The sequence below is a fragment of the Vicia villosa genome, unplaced genomic scaffold (genome assembly GCF_029867415.1).
Source record: "Vicia villosa cultivar HV-30 ecotype Madison, WI unplaced genomic scaffold, Vvil1.0 ctg.002321F_1_1, whole genome shotgun sequence".
Lineage (NCBI taxonomy): Eukaryota > Viridiplantae > Streptophyta > Magnoliopsida > Fabales > Fabaceae > Vicia > Vicia villosa.
Window position 1 is genome coordinate 221,668 of NW_026705894.1, and position 19,141 is coordinate 240,808.

The window sequence follows — 19,141 nt, forward strand, 5'->3', positions numbered from 1 at the left end:
CGCCTTAATTTTTTGCGAGACGAACTATAATTTTAAGTCTACGCTCTCAACAATATGCGTTTTGTGCCGCCCACTTCATTTTCTTGAAAACTACAGAACTAAATGAGACCGACATAAACATGCTGGTTTGTCATCCTTAATAAATAAATTTTTTGTATTTAATCTATTAGACAAAAAATAGTGATACCAACATTTTACTTTTTACTCTTTTTAAAACTCTATTATTAGCTTAAATTCATGTATGTCCTATAAACTTATACAGCTCACATAAATTAGTACTAGTTATAGTGAGTATCACATATATATAACTCAACTATGTAGTATAGTCACTTTCTCTAAACACCCTCCTCTCTCTTTCTCTCACTCCCCAAACACAAACAAGTAAATACAAAGAGAGGTATAAAGCAATATATACAACACTTTTCTATATCACACTGATGCAGACATGGAGAGTGGTTGGAAAGCTACAACTGAGATATCACCAAACTGTCCAAGATGTGGTTCCTCCAACACAAAATTCTGCTACTACAACAACTACAGCTTAACTCAACCAAGATACTTTTGCAAAGGATGCAGAAGATATTGGACAAAAGGTGGATCCCTCAGAAACGTCCCTGTTGGTGGTGGCTGCAGAAAAAACAGAAGAGGTAACAACAACAATAACAAAACCTTGTTAAAACAACATTCTCATGATCCTGTTTTAAGGACTAATAATGTTTCATCTTCTACTTCCTCTACATTGGTTGCTGAATATCATAAACCCAATATTGATCTTGCTTTAGTTTACGCAAATTTCCTTAATCAAAAGCCTGGTTCTCAAAAAATCAGTTTCGACCCTTCTTTAGAGAATTCGAGGTTGTTATCGAATGTTGAAGTTGGTTCTAGTAGTTTGAATTTGTCGGAACTAGAACATGGTTTCAAAGGGTGTTTGAATCTTCAAGAACAGTTACTAGTACCATCCACGTCCACAGTGGTAACACATTTTGGTGAGTTCGAACTCGAATCTATGCAGACGCTTCGAAAAGATAGAGTTCATGATGATGGTAGTGTGAACTTTGAGCTACCACCTTTGCCTGGTGAAGAGGATTCATCATCACATGATGATCATGTGATGTGGTCCAATTCTGAAATGATGATGAACCTTCCATTTCAAGTCACTCAACCTCCACCACCACCATCACCACTTGGTCTTGATCAAATTCATCATGCAGATTTGTTAGTTGGTAATTGGAGCCCTTTTGATTTTCCTAGGGATGCTTCTTTTTCTAGACCTTGTTAAAAAAATATTCTCATTTCTTATCGTATCGTGCGATGATGAAAAAAAGTTTAGGTGAGTTGGGTCTGAATCATGTTAAACATGGACGGAAAAAACCCTAAGACATAATGGATGTCGAACAAAGTTCTAAAATGATACGAGAATTTGAACCCTGATATTCTTACGAGTTGAGATGAATCCGTACCAACCGAACTAATCTACCTTTTTCTCGATTTTCTTATTGTTTTTATACTCATTGTATGGTGTATAGAATATGGTTTTTATTACTACAAAATAATTGGAAGTTGTAAACAAATACAGTCTTTGAGAGTTTATAGTTACAAATTATATATTGATAAACATACTATAGCGACACATAGAGTGTTTGAGTTTGGGTTAATTTTCTATTAGCTTATTAGGTTAAGGTTATGTTGCTTTCCATTTGCAAAAGTGGTTGATGTAATAGCTTTTTTGGTTCTACTATCTTATACTTATATTGTATTTTTCTTTTTATGTGTTTGATTAATGGAATAGCTTTTGATTACAGAAAGAAGTGCATGTGGTTATTCTTCATCTAACTTCAAACAATTTCCTGGCCTCAGTTCAATTTTTTTGCCATACTCATATTTTTTTTATGTATCAATCAACCGAATGAATTATGAAAAGGAGAGATCACTCAAAAAGAAAAACAAAAAACTGTAGATGATCTAAATACTTAAAATCAAATATTATACGATAATACTTGCATGTATATATATTAATATTTTTAATAACGATCAATAAGAAGTGAAAAAATTTTAAATTTAATTTATTTTTTAACTAGAATTATGGAGGGATTGTGATAATAAAAGAGAGAAAAAAATTTTATTTTTATTTTTTAATTTATAAAAAAATTGCAATTGATTGTTTATAAAATTAAGTGTTACGTTTATATATATCTAAATATTTTTCATATTAACCAATTGTTAGTTGGTACAGTGGTGATTGATGCTGAAACCACTCGTCCCCGAACCGGTTTAATGAATAATACTTTGGGGATGGAACCACTCGCCCCCGAGCCGGACTAAACCGGTGGTATAAAGCCAAAAAATATATTCATTCGAATGTTAAACATTTCTATTTAAAATGAATAATATTTTGTAATCATAGTAATGCAGACTTAAAATCGATTAGAAAAAGTATAGAAGATTACTTAAAGTAATAATTTTTTTTATATAAAAACTAATATATGTAATTTTTCCAAACAATTAATGACAATTTTTTATTAATTTAAAAATAAAATAAAATTTTCTCTATATTTCATTATCACCCCTATCCATTATTGCAATTAAATTATTTAGTGTCTTAATTGATGATCATTACAAATTATAATCCACCCATTGAGTCTGAGATATGATTTCTAAATTTTTTGAATGAAACAACAATGACTGTAACCTATTCAACTGCACATGACCCAACCATATTTCTTTTATAACATGTTTGATGAGTTCTTCTTTTAGACAATCTCATTTTTTTTGTTGTCATTTTTTATAAAATCATTGAATCAATGAGTTCTATATTTAAAACTATCCTCCAATATGTCCCTTTGATTACTTGAACCTTGAATTTCATGGACTCACTAATGCGTTGTCCACTAAAGTAGTTAGTTATATTGAAGATGAAATTTAAATAACCAAGAAATTTGATATCATGCTAATCAATGCTATTTACATATTAACCAGGTCACTCTCAACAAATGACCCTATGAATTAATATTCCAACTCATGCATGAAATAACCGATAGGAAACATTAACCCAAATTGTTGCAACTAGACAACTAGTCTCTATTTCTCCTAGATTCACATGCATACAATTATTTATTATTAATGTTCACAAAATACATTTGACTTCAATGTTAAATGAAAGGTAGGAGATATAACACGAAGAAATTCATAACCACACAATTTCTAACGAGAGCTGGCCTTTAACTTGAGCAATAACTGTTTTTTAATATTTGAAGGAAAATTCAAAGTTTGAATATTTATTTATTTATTGACAAATTTTTTAAACTAGAGACTTGAAAAGTGAGCAACTACCTGCAAAAAACTGTGTGCAACACATGATCCAATAAAACCCCACGATTGACTTGGAGTTGATAAAAAAGAAATACTACTAGTATATTTTTGAAAATATTATTAAACAAATAGTTTAGCTTACTCCCATATGTGAAAAAAAATTAAAATAACAATGTTTAAAAAAAATTAAAATAAAACAATAATTTGGGAAAATTTACACAAATAACCAAATTTGGTAGGGCACCCATGTGCATGAGCCATCTGGGATGGCGCCTACCTTTAATTTTTCAGGTGTATGCGGCATCTGGGATGGCGCCAATGTTGTCCCTAAATTAAGGTTGCTATCTCAGATGGCGCCTTAGTGTAATTGTTTTTTTGTTTTAACAAATATTGATTCAACGATTGGAAAAAAAATAGAAACAAACAATTTCATTAATTTAAACTGACAGATACATTGGAAAACAACAAAAACAACAAATGATAAAGGGAAAATTAAAATACGATTAGTGTCTCTCATCACCGTAACGACCGTCGGTTCCGCATCTAGGTGCTATCCGAACACGTGGAACATGTGTAACGCCGCGAGCCCCACCTTTCCCCTTTGTGGTTCTTGTTGTGTCTGTATGGATGGCCTTGGAATTGTGTTGTCAATAAGGTCGGTGTCAAGGAAATCGTCAAGGCCACCATAACATCTCAGAAGCCGACTGTCGTAAAGTCGGTTACCCATTTCCTCATAGCTTTGAAATGGTGGTGGGGGAGGAGGTGGAGTTATGATTTCTGGTTGGTAGCACTCGGCGGAACTTGCTCTGCCTTAATAAAAGGCAAATATTTTGGTTGGTGTTGCGTAGCCATATGAGTTACGGTAGTGAGAGGCTTGTGATATTAGTGGGTCGCGGCGATCACATTCATCATGTGGACCCAAGTCGGGAATTAGTTGGATTCTTGAGGAATCAGCCTCGTTGTGTTGGCTGAATGATCTAGAGGAGCCTGCCTCTTGGTAATGGGTGGGTCGTCTATGATTTTAGCGAGGTGGTTGCCTGCGTGATTGAAATAGTGGTTGGGACTGAGTTTGATATGGGTTGTGTTCTTGGTATTGGTCTTGCTGTTGGTAAAGTGGTTGAGACTGAGTTTGGAATGGGTTGTACTTTTGGTAGTTATGTTGTTGGGAGTTGTACTGGTATTGAGTTTGTTCTGGGTACTGTTGTTGTTGTCGTTGGTGTTGTTGTTGTGGGTATTGTTGTTGTTGAGATTGTTGTTGTTGTGGGTATTGTTGTTGTTGTGGGATGATGTAGTTTTGTTGGCCGTGTCTATTAAGTAGTAAGGGTCAGCCACAAATAAATCAGGGGTGGTAACAGATCTGTACTAACTCATATATTGTCTTGATGGTTTCATTTCAGTATCACTAACACGGAAGTCGAGGACATGTTGCCTATAATTTTTCCACATTCAGCGCCATTCTGGAGCGAATTCCTTCCAGGTTCGGACATTCCATTAATGATTTTAATTCATTTATATAAATTACAAATAAATATAATTAAATTTATATATGAGAATGATAATCATGTAACCGTATAATATTATGAGAATAAAATAAAAAAATTAAAAGAAAAAAGAGTAACAAGTAGTAAAGCAGATATTAAAAAATTATGTTAAAATTGTAAAGTGACTATAGTGTATTAAAAGCAAAGCATTAAACATGATAACTTTTATTATATTATATTTGATTTCGAAATTGATCATGAGATTAGACAAAATAGATAGTAAAAAACAAGATAAAAATATAAATTTGTACTCTTCAGTAAATTAAGATAAATGTGATTGTGGACCCTGCTTATACTCTGTGTCAGCTTTACATTGTCGAGTCGGCTTCTCATTTGTTTCTCACTTATGATTTAGTTATCAGTATTTGATATATGATTTTTAGATGATTGGGGTGACAAATAATACTTCATAGGGATCTTAGCTTTCTCTTTAATAGTTTTCTTGATTTAGGTTGTAGAGCGAAGTCAATGGAGTTTTCTATGATTTGGCTTGCTGTGATTTGTACTATTTGAAGGGTCCGTAATGAGACTATTTTTTCTAGTATTTCAATAATCATGAAACAAGTGGAGAAAAAAATATTTTTTTAGTTTGAAAAAGGTTTTTGGATAGTTCACTAAAAATCTCTCGCACCTTCACAAAATAGCTCTAAAACCATATCATTCTAATTAATCAATAGCTGACCGAGATGTAAGGCCAGATTGGACGTGTGTATGTTTCCTTCTTTCTTCCCAAGTAGCTTTTGATTCGATGGTGGGGATCCAACTACCTTGAGCTCTAAATTTATTTTTATTGGGGTGTAGTTCTTATAGGGCAGTTGTTCTAGAGTCCGACTTGTGGTAGTTTATTAGTTTTTCACTTTGTAGTTTTTTCCTCTTGTTTTTATTCGATTTTGTTGTTGTAATTTTTTGCCTATCTTATGTTATATGCCTACTCATTTGTATATTGTATGTACTATTTCGTTCTTTTATTTATATTATTATTTACCTTTCAAAAATACAAATATTATTTAAAAATAAAATAAAAATAAATTTTAATTACAAAAATATCATCTCTCATCCTATCTTTTTCTCGTTTCTCTCTTCATCTCCTCCCTCACTTTTATCTCTCCCAAATCTCCTTCTCTACTATTTATGTCTTATGTCTTTTGTGAGAATTGGATTGAACTCTAGTGTGTCGAAGGGTAGCTTCTGGTTCAACAGAGATTTTGTCGAAGACCTACATACTGTAGTCGAAGTGTGTTATAGTATGTGGGTGTTGAAATGCTAGGGGTATTAGTATTTCGAATTGAGCATGTTTGTTATGTTCAATTGTTTAAGTTAACTTGTACCCTAAGTTGACTTGTAATGGGTATTTGTGAAAAAGTCCATTAGTTAGTATGTTAGGTTTTATTATAAATAGCATACTAGTCTCTCATCATTGCATACTGCAAATCCTAATTTAAGGTAAGAGGGTTATTTGTTATTCTTGTAACTTGTAATCTTGTTTTAAAGAGAAAGGAAAGAATAGCAATTATAACCAATCCTTGTTGTTCTTCTTGTTTATCATCTTTTCTACCCTTGTGTGTTTCTTGATAACAAAGAAACAATTTATCCTTTGTTCATCAAGACATCCTTTTCACAACAAATTGGTGCGGTGAGCATGGAAAAGATGCCTTCAACAAAGGATGAGATTGAAAATTTCATCGAGTGAATGATTTCGGTCTGTGGCGCGTGAAGATGAAAGCCCTACTGGTTAAGGAGGGTTATTTGGAAGCGTTGAAGGGAGCGACAAATATGGACGCTGCGTTAACAGAAAGAGAGAAGACGACTATGATGGAGAAAGCACACATCGCAATTTTATTGAGCCTTGGTGATAAGGTTCTCCGGCAGGTATCAAAGGAGACGACGACATCAGGGTTATGGGTGAAACTTGAAAGTTTGTACATGACCAAATTGCTGGTAAATCGACTCTACCTGAAGCTAGCTTTGTATTCATTCAAGATGATTGAAGACAAAGTGTTGGATGAGCAGTTAGATATGTTCAACAAGCTGATTCTTGATCTTGAAAATATTGATGTGAAGATCGATGATGAAGATCAAGCGCTGTTACTATTATGCGCTTTGCCTCGATCACATGCTCACTTCAAAGAAATTCTCTTGTATGGAAGGGAGTCCCTGACCTTTGAAGAAGTTCAACCAGCCCTGTATTCTAAAGACTTGAACGAACTAAAGGAGCATAAACCTTCGACTGTTGGTGAAGGTTTGAACGTTAAAGAAAAATTCTTGCGAAAGGATGGTAAGTTCGACAAGAAGAAGGGAAAAAGTCAGCAGAAGTCTTACAGTGGCGAAGCATCTGGCATTCGATGCTATCATTGTAAGAAGGAGGGTCACATAAGAAAGGTGTGCCCTGAACGCCTGAAAGATCATGGAGGTAAGGATAATGGCAATGGAGCCATTGTTCAAGATAATTTTGAATCATGTGATGCTCTTGTGCTTTCAAGTGGTGACTCGAGTAAGGAGTGGGTTATGGATTTAGGCTACACTTGGCACATGACTCCAAACAAAGACTTGTTCGAGGAACTATGTGATCAAGATGGTGGATCTGTATTGCTGGGAAACAATAAAGCTTGCAAGATTGCAGGTGTTGGATCTGTGAGATTCAAGCTCCATGATGAGTCAATAAGGTTGTTGAATGAAGTTGGGTATGTTCCTGATTTAAAGAGAAATTTGATTTCTCTTAGTGAATTTGACAAGAAAGGATATGTTTTCCAAGGAGAGAAAAGTATCCTAAGAGTCATGAAGGGGTCAAAGGAAGTCTTGAGAGGCGTGAAGAAACAAGGCTTGTATACCCTTGAGGCTGAAGTTTTAAGTGGTTTGACAAATGTTGCATCCACAAAACCTTTGTTGAAGACGGAAATTTGGCACATGAGATTGGACCATGTCAGTGAAAGGGGTCTGGTCGAATTAGGGAAACAAAATCTGCTTGGTGGAGACAAAGTCGAAAAAATGAAGTTTTGTGAACCCTATGTACTTGGAAAATCTTGCAGAGAGAAGTTCAACAAAGGCAAACAAAGAACACATGGATCCCTTGATTATATCCAAGCTGATCATTGGGGGCCTGCAAGGTGTCCATCACATTCAGGAGTGAGGTATTTTCTATCCATAGTAGATGATTATTCTAGAAAATTATGGGTATTCTCCAGAAGACTAAGGATGAAACTTTTGAGAATGTCAAATATTGGAAGACTCTGATCGAAAATCAGACTGGCAGAAAGGTCAAGAGGTTGAGAACTGATAATAGCCTTGAGTTTTGCAATGAGGCATTCGATAATTTTTGTGTTGCCTCTGGTATTGCAAGGCATAGAACTACTGTAGGTACTCCACAGTAAAATGGTTTGGCTTAAAGGTTTAATCAAACTATTTTGGAGAGAGTTAGATGCATGTTGACTAGTGCTAGGTTAAAGAAGGTGTTCTGGGTTGAGGCTGTTTCGATAGCAACATATCTGATAAACAGATCTCCATCGACAACGTTAGATATGAAGAAACTTGAAGAAGTTTGGTCGGGACATCCAACTGATCTTGACATACTTAGAGTATTTGGCTGCGTAGTCTATGCTCACATTAGGCAAGACAAGGTCGAACCTAGAGCTCTGGAAGGCATGTTCATGGGACATGCTAAAGGATTCAAAGCTTATAGGCTATGGTGCCTAGAGCCAGGTCACAGAAGGAGTATCACCAGTCGAGATGGAGTTTTCAATAAAGCTATAATGGCCTTTAAGAAAATTGATGATGTTAATCGAAGTGCAGAAAAATTTGACGAAGAGCTGGAACAGGTAGAGATTCATATTGAGGTGGAGCAAGTTGATGCTGAATTGCATATTCCAGATGAAGTTGAAGAAGAAGTAGAAGATGCTAAGGAAGTTGAGGAAACTGTCAATGACTACCTGTTGGCAAGAGATAGGTCGAGAAGAGTCATCAAGCCACCTCAGAGACTTGGGTATGCAAAACTTATAGCTTATGCCTTAATCTCTGCAAGTGAGGTTCTAGACGAAGAACCTAGAGACTATAAGGAAGTTATGAGGAGTCGAAATAAGACTGAATAGATGAAGGCCATGAATGATGAAATGAAATCTCTTCATGATAATCACACCTGAGAACTGATCAAGAAACCTGCTAGAGCAAGGTTAGTCAGCTGTACATGGATTTTCAAAGTTAAGGAAGGAATCGAAGGAGTGGCGTCGAAAAGATATAAGGCAAGGTTGGTCACAAGGGGTTTCACTCAGAAAGAAGGTGTCGACTTCAATGATGTGTTTTCTCCTGTTGTGAAGCATATGTACATTCGAATGTTGCTTGCCACAGTGGCACAGTTTGATCTTGAACAGGAACAAATGAATGTGAAGACTGCGTTCTTGTATGGTGATCTAGATGAAACAATCCTGATGAGGAAACTTGAAGGGTATGTCAAAAAGGGGAAGGAAGATTATGTGTGCAAGCTAAAGATATCTTTATATGGACAAAAAAAAATCTCCTTGATAGTGGAATAGGAGATTCGACAAGTTCATGGCACGCATAAGTTTCATTAGAAGTCAGTTCGACCATTGCGTTTACTTCAGATTTCTACCTGGTAATTCATTTGTTATTTTGTTGCTTTATGTGGATGATATTCTCATAGCAAGCAACAATGTTGAAGATGTAAAGAGGGTGAAGGCTGAACTCAATAAGGAGTTCGATATGAAGGACCTGGGAGCTGCATCAAGGATTCTTGGAATTGACATTCGAAGAGATAGAAAGCAGTCGAAATTATGCTTATCTCAAGAGGCATACCTACGGAAGATTCTCGACAAGTTTGGTATGTCGAATTCAAAGCCTGTTGTGACTCTAACAAACCTTCTATTTAAGATGAGTATTGATCAGTGTTGCAGTATTGATGTCGAAAGATCTTATATGAATAGAATTCCATATGCTAATATAGTAGGATCTTTGATGTTTGCTATGGTCTCTACTAGACCCTACATAGCATATGCAGTAAGTCTTGTAAGCCGGTACATGGCGAATCCTGGAAAGGCTCACTGGCAAGCATTGAAGTGGATTTTAAGGTACATAAATGGGTCTCTGAACAGGGTCCTAATTTATGATGGAGCCTTGGGTGAAAATAGTAAAGCTGTAATTGAAGGATATGTCGACTCTGATTATGCAAGTTGTATGGATTCTAGAAATTCTATTTCTGGATATGTTTTCACTATGTTTGGCACAACAATTAGTTGGAAAGCAACACTTCAGAAAGTTATTGCTCTATCAACCACTGAAGCGGAGTATATTGCCCTAACTGAAGCTGTGAAAGAAGCATTGTGGCTTGATGATTTTGCGAAGGAGATGAAACTTCAAGGTCGAGGTATCACTGTTAAATGCGATAGTCAAAGTGCCATCATATCATGAGCGAACTAAGCACATCGATGTGAGGTTGCATTTTGTCAGAGGAGTAATCAAGCGTGGAGAAGTCCAAGTGCTGAAGGTTTCGATAGATCACAGTGCTGCTGATACGATCACCAAGACATTGCTGAGTTGCAAGTTTTTCCACTGTATGCAGTTGATAAAGCTGCACGAAGAAAGCTAGTTTGTCCTTTGATGTTATAGAGTTTGTTCCAATGTGGAGATTTGTGAGAATTGGATCAAACTCTAGTGTGTCGAAGGGTAGCTTCTGGTTTGACAGAGATTGTGTCGAAGACCTACATAGTGTAGTCGAAGTGTGTTATAGTATGTGGTTGTTGAAATGCTAGGGTTGTTATTATTTCGAATTGGGCCTGTTTATTATGTCCAACTGTTTAAGTTAACTTGTACCCTAAGTTGGCTTGTAATGGGTATTTTTGAAAAAGCCCATTAGTTAGTATGTTAGGTTTTATCATAAATAGCATACTAGTCTCTTATCATTGCATACTGCAAATCCTAATTTAGGGTGAGGGGGTTATTTGTTATTCTTGTAACTTGTAATCTTGTTTTAAAGAGAAAGGAAAGAGTAGCAGTTATAACCAATCCTTGTTGTTCTTCTTGTTTATCATCTTTTCTACCCTTGTGTGTTTCTTGATAACAAAGAAACAATTTATCCTTTCTTCATCAAGGCATCCTTTTCTCAACATCTTTCTTATTGAAATGTTTTATTTATTATTATGTTTCAAGATATCCTTCTTTACTCTTTATCTCATACATCTCACTCGTTGAAATATTTTATTTATTATTATATTCCAATATTATTATCAGTTTTGTCTTAAATTTTTGGATGCCTCTGTGTAGAAAGCTGGAATTAGTCACAATTAAATTGTGAGAAATTTTATAAGTGTATTATTTAACCACAAATTAACCCTGACATATGTGTTAATCTTAACAATGGAGTGCTTATTTGTCTATAAGTCTATTTGTCTATTTGTCTATTTAGTTTCTGCAAATAAATTATGCCTATTTGTCTATTTAGTTTCTGCACTAGAGTGTCATTATAATTTTAATAAATTTATTTAGCATACCTTGTACAAATTAATTAATTAATCAATTCTAGCATCTCTCCTCTATTTACTCTATATCTCTACTCTCCCATATCTCATCTATCTATCTATCTATCTATCTATCTATCTATCTATCTATCTATCTATCTATCTATCTATCTATCTATCTATCTATCTATCTATCTATCTATCTATCTATCTATCTATCTCTCTCTCTCTCTCTCTCTCTCTCTCTCTCTCTCTCTCTCTCTCTCTCTCTCTCTCTCTCTCTCTCTCTCTCTCTCTCTCTCTCTCTCTCTCTCTCTCTCCTATAAATAATCTATTTCATGATAAAGTTTTCACCTCAACCAATGAAAATTTGAAGTCAAATGACCTAAAACACATCATTTTTTAAAAGTTTAATCTTATCCTTCGATTTTGTACAAAATCGACAGGAAATGTAGCTCAAAATTTGAGATCCGATTCCCAACTCGTGTAAATTTATGCTTTATTTAGAATCAAAATTTCGCCTTTATTTTATAAATTATCTTATCCCTGAGTTTTGTAGAAAACCAACATGAAATGTTGATTTATATTTTATTTAATTAAATTAAATGTACTTTTTATCAAGGGCTATAATTGAAGTTCTTGTGTAATACTACATGTTTGCAAAAGGTTTGAACTCAAAAGCTTCATGGATCAAGAGATATTGGTTGCTAAAGTTGAGACTTTAAAGTTGTGCAATGGTCAAAGGACTTAGAAAATCTTCAAAGTGTTTCAACATGATTAAGTGCATGACTTTCAAGATGAATTGTGTATTGCTAAAGCATCCATTTTCAACATGCGGGGTCTGCTTTTGAATAGGGCATTTGAGACTATATTATGGTGGAAAGTTTGAGCCAAAAATCTATTGATAAAAGGGAGAAAAGTAGAGTGGAAGTCATGACATCAAGTTGATAGAATTGGCCAAGTAACTTAGATTTTTTCTAAGTGTTTAGGTCTGTTCAGGGGCCTAACTTTGAGGGCAGATTCAAGAATATTCCAAGCATCATTTCAACTTGTGTCCAACATGAAAGTTTTTCATTTTCCCACAATCTATCATTTGTCACCAGGATTCCTTCGTTTGGATCATCATGCATCAAGTTACATTAATACAAAGAGGCACATATGGGCACAGGATCATCAACATTTCAACATCACCATTCATGTTCAATTTGTGCTATGATATTTTGTTTGCTTATGCATCATCACCATACCATTGCATCCATGATTCAAATCACTCATCTTTTGCCCAAAGTGAACCAACCTATATTATACCATTCATGCACCTATTAATAATTGGCCAAAAATACCATAAAGCATCTTTTGAAAACTTGGTGACTAAGTTTGCATCATACCATTATGCCAGCTCACGCCTATTGCTTACCACACCTTTTCCTCATGTGAAAAAAAATGCTAAAATACCTCCCTCAATGTTGCAGCTAAAGGCTTGAGCTCCATGTACATTCTTCCATTTTTTTTCTAGCTTTAAAAGTTATTAGCTAGCTGTAACAAACTTTGAGCCACATAATTACCTCTAACTGCTTCTAGCATCAATACATAAACATCCATCAAGCCATAACTTAATTCAGTTACTCATTTCTCCATTTCCGAATTCATAAACTCTCTCTCATTCTCACAAAAACCAGAAATGCGATTTCTACCATTCTATCACATTCTCTTATCTTCTTTGATTAAATATTCATCTCCATGATGTACATGAACTTCTGAATACCTCCATTTTTATCTGGATGCACCAAAATGCTCAGTGCAACTTCATCATCTTCTCAAATGTTTTGGACTTGGTTGGAGATTTAGAAGAAGATTCAAGACCAACTAAGCTTCTATATGCACTCAGCAAGGTTCATGCAAGCTCTCTGCATCTTTTGGTGAGCTCTTTATGCATTTTCAAGAGGCAACAAACCTTCTCCGTTAGGTAATCGTCAGAGCTCCATTTTATCTCATTATACACATCATTCTAGGTTCTTAATGTTGCTAGAGAATGTTAGGACATGAACCGAAGTCCTAATGTTATCAATAGGCTCTGGTTATGCATTATCCATGGTGAATTCTTGAGTTCTTGTTCAGTTAGGGTTTATGTCCGTGGTTCATTTCATGTTGTTCGAGCAATGATCAATGAAAATGAAGTTCATATTTAAGTTTAGGAGGGGAACTCGAGTGGGAGAGCGGTGATATTTCTTATTTCTAAAAATTTCTCCGCCGTGCCAGCTCTGGAACGACGACTTTGCTCGCCTGAGAAGAAAGAATGTAACGCCCCGATAATTTAATTAATTATTTAATTAAATTATTTCAAATTAATTGGTGAAGTTGTGAATTGTTGGAATATGTGTATATAAGTTATTATGTTGATGTTGGTTGATTAGTTGATTAATATTGGTAATAATATTAATATAATTATTAGATTATTCTATATGGGCTTATTAAGTGGTTGGTGGTAGTAAAAGGAGGGTATGGATACTAAGCCCAATAAGAGAATGAAATTATATGTTTAATTGGAATGAAGGAATTGGGAAAAAGAATTAAAAAGTGGCATTTGTGAAAGAAGGAAGAAACAAGAGAAGAGTTTTGGAGAGGAGAGGAGAAAGCTAGGGCATAAAGAGGAGAACTCCATTGGAGAAGAAGAAGCTGTTGAAGAAAATTGCTAAGGTAAGGGTGGGGTTCTTACTCTCTAATGGTTGGCATGATGATGGGTATGGTAGAGATTAGGCTTCATGATTGAATATCCATGTCTGTGTGAGAATTTCAATTTTGATGTTGTTGATGAATGTTGAAATTGATGAATGGTTTTTTGAACGTTTTATGAAATTGTTAGAGGTTCCTGTGAGTGGGTGATGTTGTGATTTGTGGATTTTCTCTATTCTTTCAATTTCGTAGTTTTGGGAATGTTAGGGTTCATGCTAAATTCCATGAATTTGTGCTATTAACAATGTTGTAGTGTAGATTGTTGATAATAGATGCACGATGCTGGTTATATATGTTATTTATTGTTGTACGAAATTGTGATGAAAGTTGCTTTGTTGATGGTTTGGTTGTGATAAAAGCTGTATTATATTGATAAATTGTGAAGTTGTAGTAATTGTTGTATGAAGTGGTGAAATTATGTATGATCTATATCTCCTATTTTATTTATCATGCATTCCTTTATATTGTAAGATATCTCACCCCTTCTGCTGATATTTCTCCTACCATGGGAAATGGGCATGTACTCAAGAATAGTTGTGGAAGTTCGACGTAATTTTATGAAGTCTTTATGTTGCTCTATGGTAAGTCAAGAGGGTCTGGCTCTGATACGTAGCACTAGGGGGATAGTTGTTATTATGTTATAACTGTTGTATTCTAAGTTGACATTTATTTTAGTTGAAGGAAGTATTAACTGGAATTTTGTTAAGTACTTCGTTGTTTAAAAGTTGTTTCAGTTGTATAAAAGATGTTTCTAAGTTGATTCAAAATTATAAGTAGAAGTTGGATTCAATTGAATAAAGTTGTGTTTCCGAATATTATGTATCATTGTTAAATAAATTACAGGTTGTTTGTTGTTATAAGTGGAAATGTGACATCGCATTGTTTGTTGAAAGTTTTTATAATACTCTGATTTTCGCTTATAATTATCAGGTAGATTTGGGGTGTTACAAAGAATCTAGGGTTTAGTTGGCTCATGTTTTCAAATTTGAATGAATTACGTTGGTGACATGTGATTGGTCCATGCATGATAATACTTGCCATGTCATTTTCCTCATTTTATTAACTGGCTTTAAATCAGATAAATGGATTAATATTAGAATTGGGCATAACACGCTTCCTATCCACACCCCACTTTTTTGAGCCCATTAGCGCATTTTAACTGAGCTTAGTTCATTTTTACTCCATTGCACCTTATCTCAGCATTAGTTCAATTTCTATTTTCTTTTCATTTTTTTCAAACTTTTACATGATAAAAAATTGTAAATATTCATTTTAAATACTTTGATATTTCATCTTATTTTATATATTTTTTATTTTATTTTTCCCATATTATTTTATTTAATTAGAGTCATTTTTGTCAAATGTATGCTTTGTTGTTGATGCTTTCTTGTGAGCTTTGTGTGATGCCTTGGTTAAAACCTCTTTGAGCCAAATATTTTACCATGTTTAGACACATATATTCTTAGGTATTTCATGTGGTCTTGATGCATTTTTTAGATGAATTCGAGGTCATGCTTAGGTGGTTTTATTGAGCCTCGATTCCTTGCATATTTGATGATTGTGCTTTGAGTTTGTGTAATGATTTGAGATGCACTTGTGCAATCTTTCTTGAATCCTACCTAGGGACTTTCCCATGATTTGTTGCATTATTATTTTGACATTTTGATAAATGCCATGCTATGTTTTAGGTGAATCATTTCGTTGTGCCTAAGTGATGATTGTACTTTGTGTTTGAGCTACATTTTTAAATGCATTTGTGGAATAATTTTGGGGACTTTTCTTGACCTATAATTTGAGCTTTTTCCATGTTTAAATAACCCATAGTTTTGAGGCTCTAAAATATTTTTTGTCATGCTTGTGATGAATCCTTTTGAGGTATAAATTGTTGATGAATGCTCAATGTTTTGACCTAATTCTTAAGCATGTTTCAATTGAAACTTCTTCTTGACTTTGAGCCATGTTTGGATTGAACTTCTTTGTCAAGTTTCTGCCACCTACTATTTCATTCATATTACAATTTGAAACTTCTTTGTATGCCAAATCTTGACCACATATTAATAATTGAATACTTGGTTAATTGTCCATTCATTGTGATTGATTGTTTAGGTCTTATAAGTCTAAAGTCCAATCCTTAGTAGCAGGAACCTTAGGAGTTTGAATAATGCTTAGTTGGTTACTAATGTTGTAGTAAAATCAAGTGTAAGTATTGTGTTTATCGTATCCACAAAGATTGAGGCGATATCAAAACCGTTCAACAATTTCTATATTTCTAAGCAAAAGTTTCAAGATGTATGATTTAAGTTACGAAAAGTAAAAAGTACACAAACTAAAGATAAGTTTCAAGGAATAGACTTGTTGGGAATTGGTTTTCATTCACCGATTCAATATGCAAATCTCAGATCAGTTCTACACAATTTAGGCATGTTTCATTATCATCACGTATTGCTCACAAACTAAGTTTATGTCTAAACATTTGATAAGAATTCTACCTTATGGTTTAATCGAAGATTTCTCGGCCTATTAAATAATACGGTAGCATTAAGGTTCAATACTTAAAGTGAATATTAAATCTAAATCTATGTCTATAATTTAGAGTTTAATAGATGTTATCTTAGACGATAAAACGAAGATAACATCAATAATGATTCAAACATAAATTGCATATAACGCCATTATCAAAGTAAATACATTTTGTTTTGGTGAACTTTGACCAATCTCAAAGAGAGAGGGATTTAGCTACTCATGGTAGCATGATGAACAATGGAAGAATTAAGTTGGAGCGACATCAACGACGATTTCCCAACTCTTGATGTGTATCCACCTCTTTCTTCCTAAAACCTCCTTTATTACTACCTCTATTATATTACAAAGTGTATTACAATGATCAAAACTGGATATCCCAACTGAATTGAGTTATGCTATATTTATAGCAGTTCTGGCCGTCTGTGTTCGCTACGCGAACTTTACTTTGCTAGGCGAAGTATGTGTTTCTTGTCCATTATGTCTGCCTTTTAAACCGCCTTTATGAAGCCGCCAAAGTTTACTACGCGATGTGAGGTTCGCTTAGCGAACTACCTTTCTTCAGCCTTAAGTATTTTAAATATCTTTCAAACCCCCAAAGTTCTCTACGCGAAGTATAGTTCGTTAAGCGAACTTTCCTATGCTGTTCTTCGCTGCAAGCGAACTGGGTGATTTTTCCTCTATCTTGGGTTCGCTAAGAGAAATATGGCTCGCTTATTGAATCGGGCTCTCGCTGTACCTTCGCTTAGCGAATTGTCTGTTTGTATGAATTTAAACTTTCTTGCCATGACTTTGTTGGAGGTTCGCTAAGCAAACTTTTCAATGCAACTTTTGCTTAGCAACGTGCCTGTTTTCTTGTTTTTCTTTAAGGGCCAAAACCTACACAAAAGATAACAAAGCAAAATAAACTTGCACAATAATAATTTTATTCAATAATTGGGGAACTTGCAATTTAAGTAAGATAAATGCTATGTTATAATAGGACATTTTACATGAATTAAGCATTTATCAGTTACCTCTTGACCTATTCCTCTCATGTTTTAAAAATTTCTTGTGCATTAATTTTTGATACCATGTTAATGATTAGATATATGATTGTTTCATTCCTTTGGTGTGATAGTTTTGGTATATCTTGAACCATAATGCATGACCTTTAGAAGTATGAACCTTAGGGGTTTGAATGATGCTAAGGTGTTTACCTTTTGACCTATTCATATTGTGTTTGAAACTTTCTTTTTTGATTAAGTTGATAACATGGTAGTAGATGCATGATTGATTTACTCATTTGTTGAGATTGTTTGGTTGGTCTTGAGCCAAAGTGCCTAATTCTTAGGAGTATGAATCTTAGGGGATTTATTTGTGCTTTGGTGTTTGTCCTTTGCTATTAATACTATGCTTTGACACTTGAAGTGTGGCTTCAGAAGTTTAAATTAGAAGCATGCTTTAGGGTTGTTACTTTGATGATTGAACTTTTAGTTGTTTGTTAATCTTGTGCACATGATGCCATGAGATCCTTTGAGCTAAATGATGAGAGTTTTCCAGGATGATAACCTTTAAGCTTTGACATGTTGTTTGATACTTTGAATTAGATGTTCAACTTAAGTTTGTTTCTTCTTTTGAAAGTATGTCAATCTTATTTGATGTTTGTTTGGTGCCTTGTATTTACAATTTACAATCACCTTTGTTAGGGTAGTATAGAATCTAATACATTTTTAGAGTACAACTTGAAATTGTTTGAATTACTTATTTATGAATAATTGTTGATCATTGTTTCATGTCTAAACACTTGGATGCTTTGCTTTTGCACTTGCAATCACACCTTTGTTAGGGTAGAATAGAACCTAATGTATGCTTAGGATTACAACTTGAAGTTTTTAAATTCATTTCCATTTGAAGACATGTTGATTGGTGAATCTTGTCTAATTGTTTTAATGCCTTGCTTTATCAAGGGGTGTGACCCTATCTTTCCATGTTGGTTGTTCTTTAGAGAATTTGATTGTGATGTGAAATCATCTTTTACCTCATGACTTGTATGCCTTGACTTGAGTTCTTTGAGATGTATTATTTGTTAACCTTAGGGTTTAAAAATGAGATTCTTCTTGACATGTTTAACACTTTCCTTAAGGACTTGTATTATTGATTTTTGATGTTAATCTCGATGCCATGTTTTGATCACATGCTTTTAAGATTAGGTGATTACCTAGAAGCTTAGGATTGTTGTTTTGTTTTCCTAATACTTTTTTAAGTGTTTAGGTTTGTCTTGAGTCTGTTTAGGCTTAATTTGTGGTTGTATGAGTCTTACTTAGTTAAGTTTGATTTGTCTTGAGTCTAAGTTAAGAACTTAAGATGGTTGTTGGTGGTTACGTATAAATTATACTTGTTCCTTAGTCTAGGTTCTTGATAGGCTTAAGGTTAGATTGTTTGAGTCATACTTGGTTAAGTTGACTTATCTTGAGTCTTGGTTAAGTACTCAAAGTTGTGGGTGGGTAGTTACCTCTAGGTTGACATTTTTGCTTGTTCTTAAGGCTTGTTTAAGTACTTGAGATTTATTTGTGGTTGTTACCTTATGCTTTTGAA

The 19,141-nt window shown here is 34.3% G+C and overlaps 1 protein-coding gene across 1 annotated transcript; it reads left to right on the plus strand.

The window, feature by feature from the left end:
* The first annotated feature begins 323 nt into the window (after window positions 1–323).
* Window positions 324–1,619, plus strand: LOC131638481 (dof zinc finger protein DOF3.5-like). The gene has a single exon (XM_058909039.1). It carries the CDS (start codon window positions 446–448, stop codon window positions 1,277–1,279), a length of 834 nt encoding a protein of 277 aa, XP_058765022.1. The 5' UTR covers window positions 324–445; the 3' UTR covers window positions 1,280–1,619.
* Window positions 1,620–19,141: the final 17,522 nt, after the last annotated feature.

Excerpts from the sequence above, each read along its gene's own strand:
- LOC131638481 (XM_058909039.1), top strand. The coding sequence starts at position 446 with ATGGAGAGTGGTTGGAAAGCTACAACTGAGATATCACCAAACTGTCCA.